The 17333-nt window shown below is 42.2% G+C and overlaps 1 protein-coding gene across 1 annotated transcript in view; it reads right to left on the bottom strand.

Annotated features, from left to right (window-relative positions):
• The window catches only part of LOC143782379 (ovalbumin-related protein Y-like), a 65670-nt gene extending 55946 nt beyond the window's left edge, over positions 1-9724 (bottom strand). The window contains exon 1 of the mRNA XM_077269764.1: positions 9555-9724. Coding sequence (XP_077125879.1) covers positions 9555-9722 — 168 coding nt within the window. The 5' untranslated portion in view covers positions 9723-9724. The remainder of the gene's footprint in view (positions 1-9554) is intronic.
• Between the last annotated feature and the right edge of the window lie 7609 nt (positions 9725-17333).

Below are 17333 nucleotides of genomic sequence, written 5' to 3'. Positions count from 1 at the left end.
GTGAACACCGTAAGAAAAAAAAAACGAGGCAAAAAACAACGCTTTATTATCATACCGCCGAACACAAAGTGGAATAACACGCGATCAAAAAGACGGATATAAATAACCATGGTAGCGCTGAAAACATTATCCTGTCCTGCAAAAAACGAGCTGCCAGAGAGCGTCATCAGCAAAAAAATGAAAAAGTTATAGTCCTCAGAATAAAGCGATGCCAAAATAATAATTTTTTCTATAAAATAGCTTTTATTGTATAAAAGCGCCAAAACATAAAAAAAGAGATATCGCTGTAATCGTACTGACCCAAAGAATAAAACTGCTTTATCAATTTTACCAAACTTGGAACGGTATAAAGGCCCCCCCCCCCAATATCTTATAGCTGGTTTTTGGTCATTCTACCTCACAAAAATCGGAATAAAAAGCAATCAAAAAATGTCACATGCCTGAAAATGTTACCAATAAAGACGTCAACTCGTCCCGCAAAAAACAAGACCTCACATGACTCTGTGGACCAAAATATGGAAAAATTATAGGTCTCAAAATGTGGAGACGCAAAAACTTTTTTGCTATAAAAAGCGTCTTTTAGTGTGTGACAGCTGCCAATCATAAAAATCCGCTATAAAAAACGCTATAAAAGTAAATCAAACCCCCCTTCATCACCCTTCATCATGTATTTATTTCCATTTTCCCATTAGGGTTAGGGTTAGGGCTAGGGTTAGGGTTAGGGCTAGGGTTAGGGTTAGGGTTAGGGCTAGATCTAGGGTTAGGGCTAGAGTTAGGGCTAGGGTTAGGGTTGGGGCTAGGGTTGGAGCTAAAGTTAGGGTTAGGGTTGGGGCTAAAGTTAGGGTTAGGGTTGGGGCTAAAGTTAGGGTTAGGGTTAGGGCTAAAGTTAGGGTTAGGGTTGGGGCTAAAGTTAGGGTTAGGGTTTGGATTACATTTACGGTTGGGATTAGGGTTGGGATTAGAGTTAGGGGTGTGTCAGGGTTAGGGGTGTGGTTAGGGTTACCTTTGGGATTAGGGTTAGGGGTGTGTTTGGATTAGGGTTTCAGGTAGAATTGGGGAGTTTCCACTGTTCAGGCACATCAGGGGCTCTCCAAACGTGACATGGAGTCCGATCTCAATTCCAGACAATTCTGCGTTGAAAAAGTAAAACAGTGCTCCTTCCTTTCTGAGCTCTCCCATGCGCCCAAACAGGGGTTTACCCCAACATATGGGGTATCAGCGTACTCGGGACAAATTGGACAATGGGGTCCAAGTTCTCTTGTTATCCTTGGGAAAAAAAAATTGGGGGGGCTAAAAATCATTTTTGTGGAAAAAAAAAAGATTTTTTATTTTCACTGCTCTGCGTTGTAAACTGTAGTGAAACACTTGGGGGTTCAAAGTTCTCACAACACATCTAGATAAGTTCCATGGGAGGTCTAGTTTCCAATATGGGGTCACTTGTGGGGGGTTTGTACTGTTTGGGTACATCAGGGGCTCTGCAAATGCAACGGGACGCCTGCAGACCAATCCATTTAAGTCTGCATTCCAAATGGTGCTCCTTCCCTTCTGAGCTCTGCCATGCGCCCAAACAGTGGTTCCCCCCACATATGGGGTATCAGCGTACTCAGGACAAATTGGACAACAACTATTGGGGTCCAATTTCTCCTGTTACTCTTGTCAAAATACAAAACTGGGAGCTAAAAAATCATTTTTGTATAAAAAAATATATATATTTTCACGGCTCTGCGTTATAAACTGTAGTGAAACACTTGGGGGTTCAAAGCTCTCAAATCACATCTAGATAAGTTCCTTAGGGGGTCTTCTTTCCAAAACGGTGTCACTTGTGGGGGGTGTTAATGTTTAGGCACATCAGTGGCTCTCCAAACGCGACATGGTGTCCCATCTCAATTCCAGTGAATTTTGCATTGAAAATTCAAACAGCGCTCCTTCCCTTCCGAGCTCTGCCATGCGCCCAAACAGTCGTTTACCCCCACATATCGGGTATCAGCGTACTCAAGACAAATTGCACAACAACTTTTGTGGTCCAATTTCTTCTTTTACCCTTGGGAAAATAAAAAATTGGGGCGAAAAGATCATTTTTGTGAAAAAATATGATTTTTTATTTTTACGGCTCTGCATTATAAACTTCTGTGAAGCACTTGTTGGGTCAAAGTGCTCACCACACATCTAGATTAATTTCTTAAGGGGTCTATTTTCCAAAATGGTGTCACTTATGGGGGGTTTCAATGTTTAGGCACATCAGGGGCTCTCCAAACGCAACATGGCGTCCCATCTTAATTCCAATGAATTTTGCATTGAAAAGTCAAATGGCGCTCCTTACCTTCCGAGGTCTGCTATGCGCCCAAACAGTGGATTACCCCCACATATGGAGTATCGTCGTACTCAGGACAAATTGCACAACAACTTTTGTGGTCTAATTTCTTCTCTTACCCTTGGGAAAATAAAAAATTGGGGGCAAAAAGATCATTTTTGTGAAAAAATATGATTTTTTTTTTTTACGGCTCTGCATTATAAACTTCTGTGAAGCACTTGTTAGGTCAAAGTGCTCACCACACATCTAGATAAGTTCCTTAAGGGGTCTACTTTCCAAAATGGTGTCACTTGTGGGGGGTTTCAATGTTTAGGCACATCAGGGGCTCTCCAAATGCAACATGGCGTCCCATCTCAATTCCAGTCAATTTTCCATTGAAAAGTCAAATGGCGCTCCTTTCCTTCCGAGCTCTGCCATGCGCCCAAACAGTAGTTTACCCCCACATATGGGGTATCGTCGTACTCAGGACAAATTGCACAACAACTTTTGTGGTCTAATTTCTTCTCTTACCCTTGGGAAAATAAAAAATTGGGGGCAAAAAGATCATTTTTGTGAAAAAATATGATTTTTTATTTTTACGGCTCTGCATTATAAACTTCTGTGAAGCACTTTTTATGTCAAAGTGCTCACCACACATCTAGATAAGTTCCTTAAGGGGCCTACTTTCCAAAATGGTGTCACTTGTGGGGGGTTTCAATGTTTAGGCACATCAGGGGCTCTCCAAATGCAACATGGTGTCCCATCTCAATTCCAGATAATTTTCCATTGAAAAGTCAAATGGCGCTCCTTTCCTTCCGAGCTCTGCCATGCGCCCAAACAGTGGTTTACCCACACATATTGGGTATCATCGTACTCAGGACAAATTGTACAACAACTTTTGGGGTCCATTTTCTCCTGTTACCCTTGGTAAAATAAAACAAATTGGAGCTGAAATAAATTTTGTGTGAAAAAAAGTTAAATGTTAATTTTTATTTAAACATTCCAAAAATTCCTGTGAAACACATGAAGGGTTAATAAACTTCTTGAATGTGGTTTTGAGCACCTTGAGGGGTGCAGTTTTTAGAATGGTGTCACACTTGGGTATTTTCTATCATATAGACCCCTCAAAATGACTTCAAATGAGATGTGGTCCTTAAAAAAAATAGTGTTGTAAAAATGAGAAATTTCTGGTCAACTTTTAACCCTTATAACTCCCTAACAAAAAAAAAATGTTGTTCCAAAATTGTGCTGATGTAAAGTAGACATGTGGGAAATGTTACTTATTAAGTATTTTGTGTGACATATCTCTGTGATTTAAGGGCATAAAAATTCAAAGTTGGAAAATTGCAAAATTTTCAAAATTTTCGCCAAATTTCCATTTTTTTCACAAATAAACGCAAGTTAAATTGAAGACATTTTACCACTATCATGAAGTACAATATGTCATGAGAAAACAATGTCATAATTGCTAAGATCCATTGAAGTGTTCTAGAGTTATAACCTCATAAAAGACAGTGGTCAGAATTATAAAAATTACGTGCAAACCACCCTCGGGGCTTAAGGGGTTAAGAGGTGACCATCAAGATTGGCCGAGTAGAATTGCAGTTGCAAAGTTTGATTATAGTCGATATTGACAAATGAGAATGACATCCTATGATCACTTTAGGTACTAATGTAATTGAATATTGTCTTGGAGAAATTATCGTTTTGTTACAACAGGTAGCTGAGACTGCCAGCTCCAGTCAGCAGCAGGTCCTGCAAAAGGAGATCAGAGCCCTGATGCAGAGACAACAGGTAGAGCTGTATGGTGGAGAAGTTAGCAGTGTCAGAGTAAGTGATCCTTTCCCCATTGCAATTCCCCCTAGGAGTGAAATGTGTTGGGCAGCAATAGGCCTCAGGGGTCAAGACTACCAAGCCCTGGTAGAACCCATGTACTTTGATAGTAGGCCCACTATCCTGACAGCCAGAGGAGTAGTTGATGTTCGCAAGGGGGGAGTACCAATACACATCTTGAATTGTGGGGAGAGAGAGGTCCATTTACCCCGGTATGCCACCCTTGCTAAATTGTTGACTGTCAGAAACAATGCAATAGAGGCAGCAGAACCCTTGCTTCCATCCAATCAGGTGGAAGACAATGGCTCTGAAGGGCAGCTGGAGGATTGATGTCAGCAGCTACACGTAGGTACTGACTCCACCCCTTCGCACCAAAACTATGGGGCTTACCGGGTGGCTTGAGAATTTGAATGGGTCTTCAGCAAACATCCTCTAGACTTTGGGCAGGCAAAAGGGGTCCAACACCATGCCAGGTAACACAGTGTACATGTCAATTTCTGCTCCAGGCCAGAAAGGGGAGCTTCCTTATAAATTCTGGCCAGCAGGTGAGGTTAGTGAGTCAGAAAGAAGTAAGCTGAGAGAGTAAACAGGGCAGTTGTCATGGAAATGGGAGCCAGCTGGAGCTCATGACAGGACAGTGAGAGAGGAGAGTTGGCAGCTGGTCTGTGGAGAGGGAAGGGACAGGGGCAGAGACAAGAGCTCAGGGGAATATAAACTGCATGTAGCTGACCCCTGAGCAAAGCACTGATAAAAAGGGATGCCAGAGTCCTTGGCTAGGCGGGTGCTGTACGCCTTGACAGCCGAATCTGGAGGGCAGGGGACTGCAAGTTCCCTGGCCACACCGAACACCTGAAGGCACGGCAGCAGACCAAGAGCCCAGGGCTGACAGTGAAAAGGACCATGCCCGTGAAATAGGCCCACGCTGTCTGCCAAACAGGTTAGAAATCATCACGCAGGAGAGGGCCGCAGCTTAGCTACAAGCAGCAGGGACCCTAAAAGAGAGTGCAGAAAGAAAGTCCCCAACCCCACCTGGCAGGGTGGATCCCCTGGAAGCCTCCAGGCAAGCCAGACTTCAATCCGTCATCTGTAATTGGTACCCCAGATTGCATCTACTGTACTTTCAAGTAGAAGGTAAAGAAAACTGCATCTCTCTGTGTCCTTCACTTATTCTCTGCACCCCAATGTTCACCACAATCTTAATAATCAAATATATTTGCCATGGGCCCAGGTGTGCTGTGTCACCATCAGCCCCAGTGGACCTAAACCGCAGCGTCGCCCACCCATTGCCAAACACCATGGGTGGCGTTATGACCAAACACCACATAATTATCCTCCATTTTATGACAAGGTCAGGGCCACAGAAATGGATCACGGCCCCGTGACCTCCCCCATAGAAATGTCCGGTCTGATTCCGGGTACCCCATGGCCCTGGCGGTCCCTGCACCAGCAATCTTCATTATGAATAGCTAAGCAGAGCACCACATGAAGACCCCCCACAGGCTGCCCTGAAGCATGAGCATATCATTAACTCAAAACTGAAAATAAAGATTAAACAACAACCACAAGACTGATTTTACCAACCAAGGTATTATTTTAATCAGTATAACAGCGCCGACCTGACACAGAGCACAATCCTGCTGACAGGTTCCCTTTAACATGAGTTTAAATGTAATGCTAATTCTGAATACAACCTCATCCCTTATTATAACAGGGGTTTCACACTTAAGAAACCACATTATTTTAGTTTTCTTATATTTATCTTTACCTTCTGAATTATTTCAGTTTGGCTCTCAATGGATTTGTACAGATTGTGGATGACCTTAAAGCTTGCAATGATTTTGTTTACATGTCAGAAACCTGGCATTTTAACATGGGCATGTAGACTTTTCATATCCACTGTTTGTCTTATTACTTACTACTTTTGGCACTATGAAAGTTTTAAAAACATTCTCTCTCTCTAAAAGGAAGTGGAATACATACATAGGAATACATACAATTTTTTAATGGAAAACTTTTTAAAGTAAACATTAGAAAGTATTAACGTAGAACATTTGTGCAAAATGGGTAGCATATAGCACAGCCACGTAGTATATAGCACAGCCACGTTGCATATAGCACAGCCATGTAGTATATAGCACAGCCACGTAGTATATAACACAGCCCACGAAGTATATAGCACAGCCCACGTAGTATATAACTCAGCCCATGTAGTACATAGCACAGCCAGATAGCATATAGCACAGCCCACGTAGTATATTGCACAGCCACATAGTATATAGCACAGCCCACGTAGTATATAGCAGTCACGTAGTATATTGCACAGCCACGTAGCATACAGCACAGCCACGTAGCATATAGCACAGCCACATAGTATATAACACAGCCCATGTAGTATATAGCACAGCCACATAGCATATAGCACAGCCACATAGTATAGCACCCGGGTGTGGAGGAGAGGAGACTCTCCTCCAGGGACTGGGCACCACATCCCTGTAATTAAAATAAAGAATAGTTATATACTCACCTTCTGGCAGCCCCCGGATCCAGACCTGGCCTTAGCGATGCTCCCGGCAGCTCCGGTTCCCAGTAATGCCTCGCGGCAATGACCCGTGATAACGTAGCGGTCTCGTGTACGTCATCTGGGGTCATTTCGAAAGGCATTACTGGGAGTGGGAGCTGCCAAGAGCATCGAGAGGAGTGGGAATGCTGCAGGGGATGCCGGAAGGTGAGAATAGCACGATTTTTTATTTTTTATTACTTTTAACATTATATCTTTTTACTATTGATGCTGCATAGGCAGCATCAATAGTAAAAATTTGGTCACACTTATCAAAATGGGCCCCCCATCTCGCTAGGGCCCCGGCACTTGCCCGGGTGCGCCGGGTGCTGACGCCGGCCCTGGGGACAGGATATGGTCATGCCTACCTGTCAAATTCATGATAAGTGAAATTTCTGGCGTTCATGTAATCATCAATAAGATGCACCTGATTCATTAAGCGGCACATGCTACTTAATGAATCAGGTCAGTGAACTCCAGTAGGAGCTTTATTAAGTCTTCATGACTTTTAATGAATCTCTTACATAGTGTGCATCATTGCATTTTAAGCGCCAGCCAGCAAAAACAAGCCCTGGTTGAAAAGTAGTCCTTAGTGATGAAAAGATGCTGTAATGTAATGGAATCTTCTGCTGGAAGTAGTAACCTGGTGTGGTCCTTCAGCATCCAAAATTGTGAGTAACACAAACTACCAATCATTCCTATATGGAAGTGTAGCATTAAACTGCCTTATTCAGGATTAAACTGGAGTGCCTGGACTCTATCAGTAGAAGTAACTTTAGCGTTCCACAATACATTTTCATGCAAATATTGTGAGTTAATCATAGGCAATAGGTACACATAGAAATCATGGGCACCATAGTAAACATTTTCATTCTTCTAAGCTTCTATGGGTCTTAATCTTGTTAGTGTGGAATTTACTTTTTTCCCGATTCATATAGCAAAGTAATTTTCCTCCTATTGAAGTGCCTAGATTCTCCATTCATTGCACCGATAAAGTATGATGCCAACAAAAATGTCCCCCAAACACAGTATGATACCCCCACAGTGAATTCCTCCATACTGCCCTCCACACACACAGTATGATGACCCTACTGTACCCCCTGAACTCCCTTGGCAAAGTATGGTGATCCCAACACAGTACGATCCCTCAACTGTGACCCCCATACAGCCCTCCATACAGTATAGTAATGGGCCTACATAAAGTATAATGGCTCCCACACCTCTCCACACAGTATTATAGCCCCAACACAACTCTCCACACTGTATTATGGCCCCCACTAGCCCTTCAATCAGTATAATGGACCTTACACAACCCTCCAAATCAGCATAATAAACCCTCCACAACCCTCCACACAGTATGATAGACCCCACACATACCTCCACAAAGTATAATTGCTTGCATACAATATAATGATCCCCACATAGCCGTCCATAAAGTATAAAGGGTCTCATAACCCTATATATATAGTATAATGACCCACACATAGCCCTCCAAATATTATATTGGCACCCATAGAGCCATAACGTTTTTATTTCACATTGACAAATCCTGTTTTCTCTTTTTTTAACAATATGCATTAATGTGCCAAAAATAATATAATAGCTTTATTTTGCATGTTTAACAATGATATTAATGCTAAATATGTCTTGTTTAATAACTACCGCATTTTTCGTATTATAAGACGCACTTTTTCCCCCCGAAATTTGTGAGACAGCTGCGGGCTCACCCTGTCATTTGACAGAGTGGGAACAGCGCCTGTCTGACAGGCGGTAATCATTTTACCGCCAATCAGAGGCAGTGTTTGCCACGCTGTCATGTACATTGGATGTTCCGGCCCCCATTCGAGTGGACGGTGTCGAGTTTGGGTTCAGGTCCGGGTACTCTTCTGGTACCCAAACTTTTTTTTAACCCGCTGGACCAGAACATCAAGGGGCATGCACATCTCTGACAGATTTCTTTTAAAATTGTATGATCAATGAAGATTGAAGAACTGTGCAGCTGTGACTTTAATTGTTGATTTTATCTGTTGAATTGTTACTCTGTAAAATCTTTATTCTCTGTACATGTCCCCTCTTAATTGTATAGTACTGTGGAATATATTGACACTACATATAAAAAAATATTATTATCATTATTAATGTTTTTATTATTAATCTAAGTATTATTAATCTAAGTATTATTAATCTAGTATTTATTATTAATCTAAGTAGTTAATAAGAGCAGGATAATTTATTTGTATCACAAATCACAAAAAGAAAGGTACCGTAATTCAGCCCTGATCTTTTTTAAATTCATAGCATCATCATTTACACCATCAGACCCACCTAGGTTGGAACTTGTCAGGCTCACCCTTCCCATTTTCTAGTAGGTGAAGAGGTGGCATAATGTTTAGGCTGGTTCTCTCCGGTTTAGTTTACAATTTAAGACACATGTAGGAAAGTCTGCTCTGCTCAGATGAATTAATCATCTATGGGTTAAGAAAATAAGGTCAATCTGAACAAAGCCCCTTTGAATGTGCACCGAATAGCAGCATCAATGATTGTCTTCACATATACTGCTTCATAAAAGTGTGTCATCTTTTCATTTAGCAGGCTAAACACAATAAGGTAATTAAATGGTTTATAAAATGCACAAAGCTTGTCACTAGTTATGCATATTCAAAAAAATGTGATTGCACACATGCTTTTTAATTCATATAACATGTAGTAGATATATTTATTATATTAGATAATTGTGCATAGCTTTAAAACCAAAGTAGTGAAATCGGAAACTTTTCGATAAACACTGTATTAAAAAATATAATCATTACCCAAGCCTGAAATAGGAAATTGGTAGATTCTAAAACATGTGCAGCATTTTTGGAAAATGTTTACCTTCTTCATTTGAGTTTCAGTTTTACCCTTGGCTGCAAGACAAACCAGTGCTAGAGCAGTTAGCATGCTAAGGGGGGACATCACAATATTCTCATCACTGCTCATTCTTTCTGCTAGCTCCACAGTGAAATAGTTATTTGCAGCAACAACATCCTCTAAAGTAGACATGATGTTATCTAAAAAATAAATGAAACATCGGGTTTAGAAAAAGGTTTGTTAATAAATGGTAAGGATGATTTCAGTGAAATGAAAACATTGAAATAAACGTCTGAAGAAGATTTAATCTAAAAAAAAATATGAATGAAGAAATGAAAGAATGAAAACATACTTTCAAAATGTCTAGTGTGTAAGTCGTGTGCTGAGTGAGCTGTAGAGCAGCACACCAAGATGTCCAATGCCCTCCTATAAATCCTTAAAGGGGAACAAGTCTGCAGTCACTATATATGACTGCAGACTTGTGAAACCTCACATTGCGCACTGCATGAGATGTCAGTATTCTCCAGAGCAGACGGATGTGTTACCGCAAGTTTTCGATTTGTATACATGCGGTCATGTGCTGGCTAGACATGTGCGGCCGTTCATATCTAGTCAGAATGTGGCCAGTGCTATGCAAATTGCATACTTGTGGTCACACAATCGCCCGCTTGTACCCCAAGTCTGGACAACCACTTTAATTTCCAAATTAAAAAATTGGTTTCCTTGTTTCCCCACAAATAAGGCTACGTTCACATTTGCGTTGTTGGGCGCAGCGTCGTTGTCGCATGCATCATGCGCCCCTATCTTTAACATGGGGGGGCGCATGGACATGCGCTGGTATGCGTTGTACTGCGTTTTACGACGCATGCGTCATATAGACGCACAAGACAGGGCGCAGGGGACGCTACTTGTAGCGTTTTCCCTGCGCCGAAAGTCCCGACCTGTAGGATCTTATGACAACGCATGCGTTGCAAAACGCTGCGTTGTGTACATGCGTTGTTGGTTGCGTCACGTCGCCGACGCTGCGCCCAACAACGCAAATGTGAACGTAGCCTAACAGGAGAGTTCCAGCAGAAGCATACATTGTAATCAGTTAATTGTCAATTAGGTTCTCTACTAAATAGGATTATCTAATGTGGAAAAATGCAATAATTGCCATCACTTCTATTTGAAACTTGCACTAGACTTTGAAAATATATTATCAGTTATAGCGTAATTTTAATGCAATTATGCCAGTACCTAAATAAATAATTTCAACAAATTACATACCGCCCTGTCAAAACTTGTAGCTCTTTAAATAAAGAATATAAATTCAGCAGCCTGTATTTGATGAGAACATTTGACAAGCATTTATGGCAGTAATTAGTTTATACGTATGCTAATAAACAAAATATACATATTTGTGTTTCCATTTTATCTATCTTTATCTGGTATAACTTATTAATACTTTAGATTGCAGTTATTGTGATAAAAATAGGAAGACGTAGAGAATAACTATAGTACTTATTTGTGAATGCATATTGCAATGGATATTACACATTGGTAACTATAATGTTTTAGACTTTATGGTATTTATTTTAAATTAATTTTATAGTATAAACCTATAAACTGTTATTTATGGAATTTAATACAATTGCATCTTACAACAGGCTAAAATGGATGTGGATATACTATATCTATGACATAAAATGAAATAATTACATATAAGCACTAAACAAAAATATTTCTGTTATAATTTTAGTGAATCTTAGACATCATACTAATGTGAGGCTTGGTATAGTTATATGACGTTAAAGTTGCAAACATTTTCAGAATTTAGATTAAATTAATTTCTGATTGGATTTTGAAGTTATTTAAATTATGTAAATTTCAGATTCAAAATAGCAATTAGAGGAGCTCTTATAAATGTAATTGAGGATAAATGCCAAATAGGGGTCAAATTTAGAACCAAGTAAATCGTTTAACTAAAATTGCACATGACCACAAGAAATCAATCTCTGTTGTACAATAGAAATAAAAATCAAAGAATAGAAGTATGATAAATTTAGCTCATACTTACATCTTGTGTCTTAGATTCTCAATGCAGGAGTCTCGGATTCGGAGCAGTAGGTGACATTTGAAGCTTCAGCCACTCCTACTCACCATGGTGCTCCAGAGGGTTAGGCAATATATGGATAGATTTACACAAGAGATTGTAAAACATCAAATGTCTCATTCATTTAGTACATCTTGTCCTCAATTATGTAACATATTTTACATTGGCTAAAGAAACTCCTAATGGTGACAGTTACACTTTGAGGATAATTTCTGCGTGATGTCTGCTACTTTAAGAATGCGTACAGTAGCTTTAGGTTCACCCAACTTGCACATTTTGTCTTTTAACTCACAAATGTGTAATACAATGGAAGTAACTAGAGACAAGACGATCAATATGCAGAGTACTGAGTTTTAGTCAAATTTCCAGAAGTCATGTTTTCATGCGAAATCAAACATTTTGAGATTTGATTCAATTTTCAAAAGAGAAAAATTGGGCCGTCACCATTTCTCACACTGCTGAAACATCATAGAGTGGACTCATATCATTTTGCATTTCTGTCCGGTCCTCCCTATAATGCACTACAGCCTGGATTCTCATTCCTTGTATGGTAATAATTAGTGATGGGCAAGCACTAAAATGCTCGGGTGCTCATTGCTCGGGTCGAGCAAATTGGAATACTCAGGTACTTGACCCAAACAATGAGCCCAATGTAAGTCTATGGGAAACCCGAGCAGTTTTGACGGGATCCCCCCGGGGGTCCTTATAAGGTCTAAAAACGTCTGAAAATGATGGAAACTTTTAGGGTCTAAAAACATCAGAAATCGATGGGAACAGTGCTCAAACGACAAGGGCACATCAAGGGGAAGACCCCTGGAAGCATTTCTGACTCTAGGTCACACCTGTGACCAATGTTGTCAGAGTGTGACGCCACTTTTACAGAGGCACACTAAAACATACAACAGCAAAACCAAAATGGATTTTCCTGGGAAATATGTTAAGGAACATCCTTTCCAGGGTAATAATTTGATTTAAGGCAAAATAAAGATCCCCCCAAAAAATGTACCTTCACCACTTTGGCTATGTTATTATTATATACATTATAACATTTAACAACTAGTGATGAGCGAGTATGCTCATTGCTCTGGTTTTCCCGAGCATGCTCAGGTGTCCTCCGAGTATTTTGGCGTGCTTGGAGATTTAGTTTTCCTCGCCTCAGCTGCATGATTTGCGACTGGTTGAATACATGTGGAAATTCCCTAACAAACAGGCAACCCCCACATGTATTCAGGCTGACTAGCAGTCGCAAATCATGCAGCTGAGGCACCGAAAACGAAATCTCCGAGCATGCCACAATACACAGAGGACACCCGAGCATGCTCGGGAAAACAAGAGTAACGAGTATACTCACTCATCACTATTAACAACCTTAGCTGGCCATATGGTGTGTGACACATCATCAGACACATCTTGTTTCATTTATGGAGGGACTCTTAAAGTCACAAAGCTTATTTTTATAGTGGCATCAGGAGGCATTAATATTCTTAAAGGGCCTGTCAGTATTCTGGGTTTTTCAAGTCACCTTGTGAATGATCTTGCCCTTTGTTAAGATGGAGTTAGCTGTTTTTGTGTGCCCTACTTCCTGTTCGTTTGCTTAAAACCCGGCTCAGGTGTCGGCTTCCTTGCTGGAGCATTCTGCTTTCGGTTCCTTTCAGTTCAGCTGCTTTGTTCCTAATGTGCTTCTACCCGTGGCTCTGGACATTCTCTGCGTATGTAAGCTACACTCTCTGTGTTATCATTAGTCTTTAGACTTTGGAAGTTAACCCTTGGTTCACTCCTCCTGGTAAGAACTGTGCTTCTGAACTGTGTGTTGTTACTTTATCCTGCATTCACTCTTCCTGGTGAGAGCTGTTGGAACCATCATCAGAATAATACTTTGTGAACCTGTTTCTGGACTTACCCGTGTTCACGCCGCATCTGGGATCAACTTGTGAACTAGTTTTTGGACTTACCTGTGTTCACGCCACACCTGGGGATTAACCTGTGAACCTGTTTCTGGACTTCCCTGTGTTTACTACATACTGGATTTGACTCTTACTGCACCACCAGTGTTTGAACTGCGCCACGTCACCAGTGTGTCACACTCTCCTTTTGACCACATTTGTTGAGGACTCTGTCTTAAGAACTCTGCCGATTTGCTATATAGGTTTCAAGGACTTGCTTCATTGCAGGTCACTACGGGTTATCAGTATATTGTTTTGGGTGTTATTGCTGTTGTACAAATACACTATTTGCACTAAAGAAACCCGTCTCTGTCTGTTCATTGCCCCACGCTACCAGAATCCTTGAGTTCCTCCAATAGTATTACAGGGCCATTATTATACAGTGGGTCTCCTATACTGTTATTGCCTAGGCAGTGAGTGGCTGAGCTGCCAAGAATTAGGACGCACCCCAATACCTCTTTCACAAAACGTACAGGAGGGCCTTCTGAAAAAATGTTCCCACTATAAGAAAGTTGGTCTCCCATAGTGTTTGCCTATGAATTGAATGCAAGGCCTGCCCTGTCCAAAATTGACACTCACCCCAATAAGCCTTTGAAACCATGTCATGGATGGCCACAGGAAAACCAAGTTCACATTATGCATTTGGTACTGCCATACTGTTTGCTTAGGCATTGAATGCAAGGCCTGCCCTGTCCCAAAGTTACACGCACCCCTATAAACCTTTGAGGCCACTACTGGATGGCCACAGGAAAACCTAGTTCACATTATTCATTTGGTACTGCCATACTGTTAGCCTATGCACTGAAGGCAAGGTCTGCCCTGCACCAAAGTTATATGCACCCCAATAAGCCTTGGAAGAGACGTAGAGGTGGGCCTCCTGAAAACAATGTTCCCATTATTGGGAAGTGGGTTCCCCATAGTGTTTAAAAAAATGTTCCTATTATAAAGGAACGGGTCTCCTATACCTGTAATGCCCAAACACTAAGTGTATGGGCTGACAAACATTTCCCCCTGGGGGCTCCCCTTTTTGTTTTTTCAGAATTTTTTCACGAGCATCATAAACACCCTTGCCAATCTGTATCTATTCCCAATTTAAAGGAGCGGGTCTCCTAAATTTGGAATGGCCATACACTAAGTGTACATTTCCCCCTGGGGGCACACATTTTGTTTTATTATTTCTGGGCATCATAAACACCCTTGCCAAAAAATAGAGTGACTGTTGCATCACGGAATACGTTCACCCTGGTATTCTAGTGGTGGTGTCTGAAGAGACGTGGAGGATGTCCTCCGATGAATCTATTCCCAATTTAAAGGAGCGGGTCTCCTATATTTGGAATGCCCATACACTAAGTGTATGGGCTGACAAACATTTTCCCCTGGGGGTACACTTTTTTTTTAAAATCATTTACAGGCATCATAAACACCCTTGCAAACAAATTTGGATGTAGCATCATGGAACATGTTCACCCAGGTGTTCTAGAGGTGGTGGATGATGAGGATGAGGAGATGGAGGAGGATAACAACAAATAGCCAAAATCAGGAAGCGTGTGCCCATGTGTGGGTGTGAAGAGGTGCATGGGAATACACCTCCTAGAAAAATACACTGTATTGGAGGTTATGTTTCGCTGCTATCATTCGATGGTGTACAGAAGTCTGGCCCAATCCAGCGGTTATTCATTTTTATAAGAGTCAGCCTGTCAGCATTTTCAGTTGACAGGCGAATGCACTTATCAGTCATAATTCCACCAGCGGTGCTAAAAGCCCACTCTGACAAAATGCTAGTGGCAGTGCAGGCCAGGACCTCCAAGGCATAGGGAGCCAGTTCATGCCACATGTCCAGCTTGGATACGCAATAATTAAAAGGCACAGAGGAATCACGGAGAACAGTGGTATGGTCAGCAAGGTACTCCCTCAGCATCTTCCCAAACATTGCACTTCTTGTGACAGTACCCCTTGCCTCTGGACCAGGGTGATGGGAGGGTCTAAGAAAACTATCGCAGAACTTTGCCAGTTCCCCTGCCTCTGCTAGATTGGAGTTGTGTCTCTCTCGCCTGTACTTGTTGGTTGTCCAATGAACTATGACATCTGCCGCCAGCATTCTCACATGGGATTTTTTTTAGTAATTCTGCAACAAGGGCCCTCTGGTACTGCACCATTTTAGTACACCTGTCTGCCTCAGGACGAAGAGATTGTAAGTTCTCCTTGTAGCATGGGTCTGGAAGTGTCACCAACCGGTATTGAATGTCACCAAAAAGTTTGATAATATGAGGGTCACGGGAAAGGCAGCACAACATAAAGTCAGCCATTGCTGCCAGACTACTATCAGGCAAGACTTCCCTGCCCTCATCACCAGGATGACTGATCATGCTGTCCTCCTCCTCCCTGTCCTCAGGCCATCCACTTTGATCAGACGATATGACAGTTGTGCTTGTAGTGCCGTCTATAGCACATGAAAGTAGATCCTGTTCTTCCTCCTCTTCCTCATTGCCTACCAATCTACGTTGGGATGACACGAGGCTGGGCTGTGTGTAATCACACTGTATAGTTCCTTGCTGCATGTCCTTGTGCTCCGCCTGCAATGTATCCACTTTCAGCAGAGAGCTTTTCAGAATGCAGAGAAGTGGGATGGTGATGCTAATTATGGCATCATCACCGCTCACCATCTTGGTGGAGTCCTCAAAGTTTTGGAGGATGGTACATATGTCTGACATCCATGTCCATCCACTCCTGAGGTCTTATGTGTGGAGTGTGAACTGAATAACGACAGCCTTGTTGATGCTGGTAGTCAACAACTGCCCTCTTCTGCTCACAAATCCTTTCCAACATATGCAGTTTCAACACGTGGGGACATCACACACCAGTCGGTGAGCTGGAAGCTGCAAACACTGCTGAAGCAATGCAAGGGCGACTGAAGCTGTAGCTGACTTTCTAAACTGGGCACACAAGCAGATCTGGCAGCTCGGAGTAGCTTTTGAGAAACTGTTGAATGATGAGGTTAAGCACATGGGCCAGGCATGGTACGTGTGTGAGCTCACCTCTCCTCAGAGCCACCACCAGGTTCTGGCCATTGTCACACATGACCATGCATGGCTGTAGGTTCAGTGGTGTCAGCCACAAATCTGACTGCTCTTTCAGAGCTGTCCACAACTCTTCAGCATTGTGCGGTTTGTCACCTAAGCAGATTAGCTTCAGCACAGCCTGTTGCTGCTTGGCTGAGGCAGTGCAGCAGTGCTTCCAGCTTTTGATCGATGTGCTCATTTCAGAGATGGAGGCTGAAGAGGAGGAGGTGCATGAGCTGTAGACTGTGGGGGCAACCCTGATTGACATAGGGCCCACAATCCTCGGCATCAGGAGGACGTGTTCCATCCCAAGGTCCGACTGGGTCCCGGCTTCCACTATGTTAACCCAGTGTGCGGTCAGTGAGATGTACCATCCCTGCCCACAAGCACTTGTCCACGTGTCCGTGGTTAGGTGGACTTTCCCTGTAACAGCATTGTTGAGGGCATGGGTAATGTTGTGCGACACGTGCTGGTGCAATGCTGGTACGGCACACCTGGAGAAATAGTGACAGCTGGGGACCGAGTACCTTGGGACGGCCGCCACCATCAGGTTGTGGAAGGTGTCTTAACAAGCCTAAAATGCAACATTTTGAGCGGAAGCAGACGAGAAATGTGTGAATTTAGTACTGTGGCCTGTGGGGCATTGCCTGAGTATTTCCGCTTACATTCCAATAACTGGGGTATGGACAACTGAAGGCTTGCAGGG

This window comes from Ranitomeya variabilis, chromosome 6 (assembly GCF_051348905.1).
Source record: "Ranitomeya variabilis isolate aRanVar5 chromosome 6, aRanVar5.hap1, whole genome shotgun sequence".
NCBI classification, from domain to species: domain Eukaryota; kingdom Metazoa; phylum Chordata; class Amphibia; order Anura; family Dendrobatidae; genus Ranitomeya; species Ranitomeya variabilis.
The sequence above is the reverse complement of the archived record's forward strand: the minus strand, read 5'-3'. Positions and strand labels throughout refer to the sequence as shown.